The sequence below is a fragment of the Xiphophorus maculatus genome, chromosome 10 (assembly GCF_002775205.1).
Source record: "Xiphophorus maculatus strain JP 163 A chromosome 10, X_maculatus-5.0-male, whole genome shotgun sequence".
Classification (NCBI taxonomy): Eukaryota; Metazoa; Chordata; class Actinopteri; order Cyprinodontiformes; family Poeciliidae; genus Xiphophorus; species Xiphophorus maculatus.
Genome location: NC_036452.1, coordinates 14,338,473 through 14,348,672, shown reverse-complemented (window position 1 = coordinate 14,348,672; position 10,200 = coordinate 14,338,473). Strand labels below are relative to the sequence as shown.

Genomic DNA, 10,200 nt, shown 5'->3' with positions numbered 1-10,200 from the left:
TTAAGGGGGAATCCAAAAAATGAGGCGCCGTTACTATGGAGACATAGCGCTACATTCGACGCGCAGCAACAAGGTTTTGTCTTCTGTTCCTGCTTAGTTGGAAACTAATATTGTAGTTGTTTCAGGTAGGTACAACTAAAATATTGTGAAACATTAAAGCTATTTTTTGGTATAACTATAAAAGCGTTACGTAGTTTAAAACCTACTATGTATTTCACAGTCGCTAACTGGACTTTTAATCACTTCTCTTATGTCCGTGTTGTTCATAGGATTATTTGTGTAATTATTCGTGTGGAGAGTGATAGTATGGACTCGGAGTACATAAAGAAACACCTGGGGGAGTGCCTGGCCGAGGGGCTAGCTGAAGTAGCCGAGCTTAGACCCGTTCACCCCATCCAGTATCTTGCTCACTGGCTTTACAAATACACGTCTAATGTTCAATTCGAGAAAGAGGTAAGCAGCAGTTTCTTTTATTGGCCAGCAGGAGACACCATACCACCCATGCCCTCCCCTAAAGTGTAGGTAAATGGTTTGCTATTAATATCTTTGTTTATGCAAGTGTTTGTGAAAACGTGTTGCAGTAAAAAAAATTAGTGCGCTATCTATGTGCTCCACTGCAAGTAAGGAAGTTATAACTTTGAGGTCCATTATTGTTTGCCATCTTAAATCTTTTCTTTAAATTACAATTTTGAAAATATGTAAGTATTCATACCTTTTTTTCCCCACATTATGTCATAATTGCAAATGTCAACACATTTTATTGTGTTTGGTCATGTGATAGACCAAACACAAATTAGTGGATGATTGTACTGGGAAAAGGATGAGTAGGTTTCAATTTTCCTTTGTTAATATAAGTATGCCTGCCCACTTATATCAACAGACACATATTGTTGACCATTCTTCTTTGCAAAAAAGCTCAAACTCATATTGAAAAAGATTGTACTGATTTATTTTATAGATTCTCTGTTGGATTTAAGTCCAAGCAGGGTGATTGGGCCGCCATGCTTGGATCTAAATCTTGGATCTTAATGCCTGACCACAAGCCACATAGCTTGATGCTACCACTATGTGCTCTGCGATGAGAATGGTATTTTGGCACAAAATATGTTGGCCATAAAGAAGCCATAAAGATCAAATTAAGTATTTTTACTATATATAATTATTGTCCTCAACTTTTAGAGCTGTTTAAATGTTTTAAATAAATTCTAAATGTATTTTTATGCTTTGCTTTAAAGCTTCCAGACTATATTTGGAAAAAAAATCTTATTAATACTTGTCCAGGCTTTCTGAAAGACTTCCCAAGTTTTTTCTTTGCAGTTTTGATGCTTTTTATATAGTGGAAATGTTAGGTAAACAACATAACCAAAACCCACCACAAGGTGATTGTTTTACTTCCAGTTCTGTGTCTCCCTCATCCTAAACCTCTACTATTGTTGCCATGTTAAAGATCTGATCTTTAAACGGGTTTGAAAGCTGTTCACGGATAACAGAGGCTTAGACAGTCTAAGCTCATCAGACTAAAAGATATGGCCGCCAAATCTCAACCACCTTTTACCTAGACATGAACAGGCCCACCAACAGACCCATGCAGAACAATGGTTTGGTTCTAAGAAATACGATTATTAGAAAATCTTCTAAAAAATAAAATTATAAATACTTAACATGCAATGACATAGTATAAACAAAGTCAGAAAAAGTTAAGATGTTAGTGTATCACATTATTTTTACAGAAAAAAGAGCAATTTGCTCTGTTGGAGGAAAAGATTGCTGAATATAACATACAGAAAGCGCTGAGAGAGGAGGAGGAGAGAGCTGCTAAGGCCCTGGAAGAACTTCTAAAAGTATGATGATCATTAATTTTGTCTTTACAGTGTGTTTAATCATTTACAAGTTGTTTTTTATTGCCAGAACTTACTTCCCAATTGTATCTGCTGGTTAAAATACTGTAATTACTTGAAGCACAACAGAAAAGGCTAATTGTCAACTTTTCAACAGGCGGCTGAGAAACCCATAGAGCCTGAAGTACCCATTGAAATCACTGCTGAAGTTGAGAAGCCTGCTGAAGATCAGAAACTGGTAAACATACAGTAACCCAGCTCATAGCTCAGGTGGAAAATATGTTTTCAGGACAGTTATTAGATATCCACTCCAGAAATCTGTTATTTCTGCATGACAAGAAGAAAGTTACTGTTGGAACGAAGGCATTAGAAGTGCAGTTTGTCACAAGCAATGAGGGGAAAAAAGTAAACACATGGAAGATGGTACCTTGGACAGAAAGGATCACAGTTTTTTTCCAATGCTCAACCTTCAAACCTTTCCATGTTTTGTCACATGACAGGGACATGAAAAGGTTTGAAGGTTGAGTTGCATATGTCACAAGATCTCACTGCAACATTGCAAAAAATATTGCTTTTATCTGTCCTACAGGTGACTGGTCAATCTGAGTCTGGCAAAAATGAGAAACCAGAGCAGACTGACCAAATACAATCAACTCCCAGACAAGATGGCAGTGATTTAAAATCCAACATTACAGAGAATCAGCACAACAAACCTGAAACCTTTGACTTTCCAAATGCAGAGAAGGTGATCCAGAAAGAATGCAGTTTGCATGCTGGTGATCATGGCTTGCTGCATGTATTCATATTGAGGAGAAGATCCAGTGCATGAAAAAAATGTGTGGCCAGGTGGACAGCGTGAGCTGAAGTATAGAACACAGATGAGGAAAGAGATTCTTCAGTCAGAACAAAGACAAGAATCAGGTTGAGATACAGGAGGATGACAAGAGTAGTTTTGTCACATTCAGTTCAACTTGCTTGTATCCTTTATTTCAAGGTGGATGAAGAAGAGAAGGATAAACCTGAAGACTCTGTCCATGTGGAGACAACCTCCACTTTGCAGAATGAGGAGTTCAAAATAGAGAAAACAGTCTCATTTGAAGAACAAGAAGAAGCCATGACAGACACCAAACAGGAGACTGAAGAGCCCAGTTCTGTTCCTCTTCAAAACCAGGTGGCTCATTGATCCTGTTTTTTACTCTTTTCTGCTGCTGCAGTGAGAAGTTCGAGAAAGATCAATTTGCTCAGAAATCAGAAACAGAAGAAAGAACAGAAGAGGGTTACTGAACTTTCCTCTCATGTCAGGAGGAAGTCAAGTCATGTGTGACACCACTGATTTGTTTTGGCTACAAGTCACATAGAGCAACAGTGAAGAGTCAGAGAATTGATTTAAGAAAGATTCCTCATAGAGTTGCATAAAAATAACTTACAAAATCATAAAAAAAACTCATTTATTTCACTGATTAGATCCAAAAAGTGAAACTCATAGTGTAATCTAGTTTTGCGTGTTGGATGTAGTGAATTGCTCCACAGATTCTGTATGAAATTTAGGCCAGGCCTGTTTCCTATAACATTTCTGTATAAGATTATTTTCATTGGTGTGATTGGTCTTATATACTAATCAGATTTTGTGAAAGTCCTCATGATAGACATTAAGACTTTCTTGAAATATATTGTTTTGTATGTGTTGAATCTGTACAAGTTTCGCCTTTTGAATTTGGATGATATTTTAAACCACTGAAATGCTGCCGTAGATGATCTACACTGAAAAAAAATATAAAACAGGTCTCAAAAAAGGAAGAGAGAACTTAAAGTAAGATGTCATGATAAAGCTTTGTCCTGCTTTTCATGAATAATCAAATAATAAATCGAAGGACGACGGTCTGTTCTACAGGTGATCGATCAGTCTGAGTCTGGCGGACATGAAGAACCAGAACAAACTGACCAACAGCAATCGACTCCCAGGCCAGATGACACTGATTTAATATCCAACATTACAGAGAACCTTCGCAGCAAACAAAATCCTGCTACCTTTGACTCTCAAAATGCAGAGAAGGTGATGCAGATAAAATGCTGTATTTATGTTGGGGAATGTGGTTCACATCATATAGACAGATTGAGGAGAAGCAGAGAAGATTCCTTGCATGAAAAATATTTGCCCAGGTGGACAGAGTGAGTTGAAGTAAAGGTTTAGAAGACTGACGAGGAAAAAGAGATCCTTAAAAGAGAACAAAGACAAGAATCAGGGTGTGTTCAACTTCTTTTCTCTCTAACTTAAAGGTTGATGGAGAGAATGATAAACTTGAAGACTCTCTCCAAGTGGAGGCGACATCCACTCCTCTACAGAGTGAGGAGCTCAAAACAGAGAAAACAGATCCAACTGAAGAAGAAGTCATGACAGACACCAAAGAGGAGACTCAAGAGCCCAGTTCTCTTCCTCTTCAGAACCAGGACAAGGTGGCTCACTAATGAACATGTCCTAATTTTATACTCTTTGCTGCAGTGAGAAAGTTGAGGAAGATGAATTTGCTCAGAAAGCAGAAACAGGAGAAAGAACAGAACAGAGTTACTAAACGCTTAAGCAGGACTTTCCTCGTATGTCAGGAGGCAGTCAAGAGTGCCACCATTGATGGTTTTGGCTACAAGTCACAGAGAGTAACAATAAAAAGTCAGAGACTGGAATTAAGGAACATTCCTCATACAGTTGCATAGAAGAGACGTGGGATGTCATCAAAAAGTGCAGATTGTCTGGCCAGGTGGACAGAGTGAGAGGAAGTTTAGAAGACGGATGAGGAAAGCGATGCTTCAAAAAGGACAAAAACAAGAATATGACTGAGGTGCAGGAGGATGACAGGAATATCACTTTTTAAATTAATCCAGCAAAAATATAACATTGATTACATAAATAACAACATATGTAGCTATTTTTTAGTTTTCTTTCCCATCCTTCCACCCCTTGCTGCCAAACAACAAAAAACACTGAAATGAAACAACTGTCATCCTGAATGATTATAAGCAATTTAAACTCATGAGATCAACACAGACGAGGAGAGTTGAAAAGGTCAGCACATTTTCAGTTCTGTGTGTTATTGATTTACCCTTCCCTGGGACTCCAAATATAACCATATCAGCACTGGGTTGGATATTTCTACGAAAAGATTCAGATACATCTAGAATATCATAGACCAGAGGTTGTACGATTTGCGATTTGTTACAGGATCAGAATATATGAGTTAAATTTGCTTTATAGCTATATACTGATGGTAGAATAGCTCACTGAGAGTCTGACTAGCCTATAATGTATTTGATGAAGAATCCTGAACTGAATTAGTCCAAGTCAATAACATGAGATTATACATTGTTTGTGTAATGCATTATCCCAGGTCTCATCGGAGATATTTATTCCAAGATGCTCTGATCCCATTGAGCATCAAAGGTAGCAAAGTTCTAATATGGCTGCCAGGAAAACATGGTTATCACATATGGGACTATGAAGTTTGTCAGATTGAAGTGTTGCCTAAATTATGATAACAGGAATATCACTTTAACATATTTAGTTTAGCTTCTTCTCTATCCTTCATTTCCAGGTTGATGAAGCAGAGAAAAAACCCGAGGACTCTGTTGAAGGGGATCTGCAGAGCAAGGATCTCAGCTCTCTTCAAGACCAGGACAAGGTGGCTCACTGATAAATATGTCTTGTTTTTAGCTCTTTGCGGCAGTGAGAGGTTTTAGAAGCTGCAAACTGTTCAGGAAAAAGCGACAGGGCCTGGTTATTCAATGCTCAACCAGAACTTTCCTCTTACGTCAGCTGGCTGACAGTCATACGAGTGATACCACTGATAGCTTTGGCTCCAGGTCACAGAGAGCAGCAGTGATAAGTCATGACATTTCTTACAACCCAACCAGGACAAAGCTGAGATCATATTCATCCCCGAAACACTGAAAGATTCAAATCTCTCTTGCTGTATGTTTTTCAACTGTTGTGTCTCTGATGTTTTTGTTTTCAGTGGGGTCGGTTTTAATCTTTTATAGCCTTTTGTGTAGCATTGAGTTGTACGAGAGTGGCTAAGCAAATAAAGTTTAAACGACTGATTGATTTGCTTAAAAACAAGACCGATAGCAAGAAGATGGGACACAATTGTACGCAGAGATTTCTTCTGTTTTTGCTTTTTTTTGTCACTTAGATGTTGCTGACTATGAGATGAGTTTTACTATTGGCCTAGGCTAACCTGAGTAAATGTAAAATACATTTCTCAAATGATATCATTTATTACAGTAAAGACGTTATCCAAACCAATCTGCTCGTATGTGTAAAAAAATGATTGAGCCCCAGGCCAGAACAAAACCCAACACCCAAAACTCTTGGGAATCACCAGGATGTTGCCTTTGGTAACCACTGCACAGCTTTTTAGTTCTGTTTGGTCAGCAGAGGTTTTCACTTTGGAACTTGGTTTTTGTCCAGTTTCTTTGTTATTGTTGACTCATGATTACTGACCTTAACAAAAGTGATGCCTGCAGGGCGTTAGTTGTTATTTCAGTTGTTTTCTGTCCTCCGTATGCAGATGATCCCCCTCACTGGTTTGCTAAAATCACAGTCACTAAATCCCGTTATAATGAAATCATCAACTAGAAGCATTTGTTTTACTCAAGCTATCTTTGACTGGTAGTAACATTTCTTTGATTATCTGAAACAGTTAAGGGTGGTAATACAGCAAACATGTAAGCAAATATGTAAGGGGGCAAATACCTTTTTCATCACACTACAGAGGTTTGTGTTGCTTCACAGGCAAGACAGGGAATATTACATTTCCATAATCTAACTTTGATCTGCATACATGCTTAGGGTGAAGATGATAATAAATCTGAAGAATTCGCCCAACAAGAGGCAGATTCACCTCTACGGAGTGAAGAACTTGAACAAGAGGAGACATTTACTGATCAAGAAAACATTGCTGATTCATGTTCCCCCACTCTTGAAGACCAGTCTGATTTACCTCAAAATGTAAATTGGTTATGCTTTTTATTCACCTGTGTTTGCAGATAAACAATTACAGTGTAAATGAGAAATGTTTGTAAGGTGTTTAATGTTTATTTGTGATGTTTTTCTATGTGCAATCTTAGGGGACAGAGGGACCGCTCGGGAGTGATGACTTGACTCCCGCTGAAAGTGAATCCTCACCAGAATGATCACTGTGACTCAGCCAAGGCAGCCTGATGAATCTGTCAAAGACCGAAAACAGAGGTCATATTTCTAGAGGCTGGCTCTTAAATGGTTTAAATCGTTCCAAACTAGTGATTTACACACACACACGCACGCACACACACACAAAAAAACAACAAAAAAACTGTTACCCAATAATAAACGTTACCTGGAGTAATACTATTCAATCTGTTTGTTTTCTTTAAGTGTTTGTAAAAAAAAAAATGCTACCTAGCATTGAGAAATAAATCAAGTCAGTCAAGATCATAAATTCGAATGGAAATATGCTAAAGGTTGTGGTTTAACATTACCTAACGAAAGGCACCAAGACGTATTAATTATTTTGCAAACCATTTGGGAATTTGGTTCTGGACTTATATTCCCATGTGGTGCCCGGTAAGTAATGTCAATCATCTAACAATAATGCGCACGCCTGGGTCTATTTTGTTTTATAATATCTCTTTTTTGTTTTATAATATCAAAGCAGAAATCTGCCAGATTTCACAGCAGATTTGTGAAATCTAGCGTTTCACAAGTGTGACTCTGCATTTTCTAACAACCTTTGAACTGGAGAAGGGTCAACTGCGTAACGATGACTGTTTCTTAATATCTATTTTTTTTTTTTCCTTCATCTTTTTTTTCCGGATGCGCAGTACTCCTGTGGATCGTTACATCGGAACGCAGCTGCAACTAATCTGACACTGATCGGTTTCTGGGTCCAACAGAAAGGGGGCTGGCTTTGGGCTGCAGTGTGGAGGATCAAATCGAGCTGTACTTTAAATGCGCTCCCAGTCGTGGTCCGTTTAAAGTGGAGTAAATGCAGTGAGGGGGAAACAGGAAAATGGCTATGGGACTTATTGGAGACACAGTGGCCACCGTGGGTGGCCTCGTCACGGGAGTCTTGAACTTTTTCACGGACTTCTTTCTCACTCCACCCCTGAAAGCCACTCTGATGTTCTTGCAGGAAGCTGAGCTTAAAACCCTGAACGGAGGTAGGTCTGAACTGCGTATTAAACGTAAACAAACTTAAAAAGTTTCATCTCTTAACTTTAATGAACTATTGAAAGAAACCATTGTGCTGCTGGACCGCATGACTTTTAATCTCTTGCTCAAGTCAAGCCCTTCAACCTCTTCTTTCCTCAGACATAAAGACGTTCAAGGCCAAAAAGCTTTGGGAAAAGTCGGGAGCGGTAGTCATGGCAGTGCGGCGACCCGGGTGATTTTTGTGCAGAGAGGTAATGTTACAATCTATCCAGGCAGCATCTATAATCCACAAACTGTTCACCCTGACACACAACGCCCATTTTTTTTTAACTATTCCTCCCTTCCTGCCTCCCCTTTTCTTTCTTTTCAACCACAAATTTTCTCGGTATGTGCAGTGTGTTTAGGTGACGCTGTTTTGTCATACACTGCAATAAGTTCTTGGCCAAGAAAGTTAAAATTTTATTCAGGGCATCCTTAAACATTGTTCCCATTGTTTGTTTTCCTCTTGTGGAAAAGGAGATTAATTCAATCCCTGATCCCCAAACTGAGCCAAGGGAAATTCTAGGCTGCTTTTGCAACCTATTCCAAACTATAATCAGAGTATTTAAGAACGTTTTATAAATGTTAATTTTCTTCAAACATTTTTGAAGATTTTAAAAAAATATATATTTAAAAGATCCTGGGACACTAACTGCTTTAAAGTATAACCACTTTTTAATTTTTAAAATTTTCTCTTCACTGTTCCAACAGGAGGCTGCAGAGCTGTCCTCTCTGAAACCCCAGCTGGACAAGCTGGGGGTCCCTCTGTATGCTGTGGTGAAGGAGGACGTGGGAACCGAGGTTCAGAACTTCAGACCATACTTCAAGGGGGAGATTTTCTTGGATGAAAAGGTTGAGGCTTTTTATTTTCTTTTTTTTTTTTAAATGAATAAACTGACGCATTGTTTGGCCAGCTTGCCTTGGAGAGAAAAATGATCAGTGGAACCCTCCTTCAGACCAGACTCTCTTACCAGTGTGTTCTATAAACACTGAGCTCATTGAGTTTGTAATAAATCTTAAGTTTGCATGACTGACTGACTGAATCCTATTTTGCTTGCAGAGGAGGTTTTATGGGCCCCGTGAGCGGAAGATGGGACTTCTGGCTTTCATGCGTTTAGGAGTCTGGTTGAGTGGAGTGCGGGCCTTCAGAAAGGGCTTCATTGGAAATGTTTTAGGGGAAGGCTTTGTCCTTGGTGGGGTGTTTGTCATTGGCCGAGGCCAGCAGGTAAATCTTAATTTGATCAAGAATTGACATAAAATTTGATATAGATTTGAAATGTCAAACTTTTTTTTTCTCCTGCAGGGAATATTACTGGAGCACCGAGAGAAGGAGTTTGGGGACAAAGTCAACATTTCAGATGTCCTCCAAGCAGTCAGAAAAATACAACAGTAAAACAAAGCACAATTTTATATATGCGAGTCAAGGTTTGCCTCTGGGACATGAGGGGATTCATTGTGTATGACTGCTCTTGAAACTTTGTGTGTTCATGATGGTCTGTTTTTAAACTCAACAGAGCAAGCAGACTTGATGTTTAACACCAAGTTCCGTGTATGTTGTACTGCAGAGCAACTCTGGGACCAGAGACTGACCTTTCAGAACAATAAAGCATCTTGTCATCCTCTGGTTTGGTTTTGTCTCAATTTGTGTAAAGGTGTTCAAATAAAAAGTCCCCCTGTTTTGAGGTTGCTACTATACCATAATTACTGTTGGTGTTGAAATCTCATAATTAGAAACATTGAATCTTCAGCACGTCTTACAGCAGAAGAACCTTTGGACTGGAATGTGCTTGACCTGATTGGGTGAAGTGTGAGAGTCTGAATCCTTTGCTCTGTTCTTTGTACGTTTTGTTTCCATCCCCAAAGGTAAAGCGTAATTTTAGGTTCTTTTTCTGGCTTAATTGTTTAAGCCTCGCATCACTTTCAAAAATAAGCTGTAATAAATGTGCGGGATGGGGCTTACCTTGTGCACATTAGCATTTTTGAAATCCTTTTTTAATTGGTATTTCAATGTAATGCAGACAAACTTGTAAGGAAGTGTCAATCGCAACGCCAGTCATCCAATCAGACATCTTTGTTTGCTAATAATCCAGCCAGTGACGGTCACTTCGATGTGGCGTTTCGTGAATTCGAGGTGAATAACGC

At 38.8% G+C, this 10,200-nt stretch overlaps 2 protein-coding genes across 4 annotated transcripts; both read left to right on the top strand.

Moving 5' to 3' along the window:
• Positions 1–34: 34 nt before the first annotated feature.
• LOC111609836 (DNA ligase 1-like) lies at positions 35–7,215 on the top strand. 3 transcript variants are annotated; one of them, XM_023340491.1, is made up of 11 exons: positions 35–125; positions 270–453; positions 1,731–1,841; positions 1,996–2,076; positions 2,428–2,583; positions 2,833–3,009; positions 3,730–3,891; positions 4,116–4,292; positions 5,423–5,509; positions 6,679–6,837; positions 6,957–7,215. In XM_023340491.1, exons 2-11 carry the CDS (start codon positions 307–309, stop codon positions 7,020–7,022), a joined length of 1,323 nt encoding a protein of 440 aa, XP_023196259.1. In that variant the 5' UTR covers positions 35–125; positions 270–306; the 3' UTR covers positions 7,023–7,215. The 3 variants fall into 3 exon arrangements, with proteins under 3 accessions (XP_023196259.1, XP_023196260.1, XP_023196261.1); XM_023340492.1 differs by lacking the exon at positions 2,428–2,583; XM_023340493.1 differs by lacking the exon at positions 3,730–3,891.
• Positions 7,216–7,734: 519 nt separating this feature from the next.
• Positions 7,735–9,682, top strand: LOC102233033 (redox-regulatory protein FAM213A-like). The gene is made up of 5 exons (XM_014469063.2): positions 7,735–8,027; positions 8,179–8,270; positions 8,770–8,910; positions 9,119–9,283; positions 9,362–9,682. Exons 1-5 carry the CDS (start codon positions 7,877–7,879, stop codon positions 9,449–9,451), a joined length of 639 nt encoding a protein of 212 aa, XP_014324549.1. The 5' UTR covers positions 7,735–7,876; the 3' UTR covers positions 9,452–9,682.
• Positions 9,683–10,200: the final 518 nt, after the last annotated feature.

Bases quoted from the DNA above. Each gene is read 5' to 3' on its own strand.
- LOC111609836 (XM_023340491.1), top strand. From the start codon at position 307: ATGGACTCGGAGTACATAAAGAAACACCTGGGGGAGTGCCTGGCCGAG. The intron at 2,077-2,427 runs GTAAACATACAG...TCTGTCCTACAG, and splicing joins CTGCTGAAGATCAGAAACTG to GTGACTGGTCAATCTGAGTC. The intron at 5,510-6,678 runs GTGGCTCACTGA...ATACATGCTTAG, and splicing joins CTCTTCAAGACCAGGACAAG to GGTGAAGATGATAATAAATC.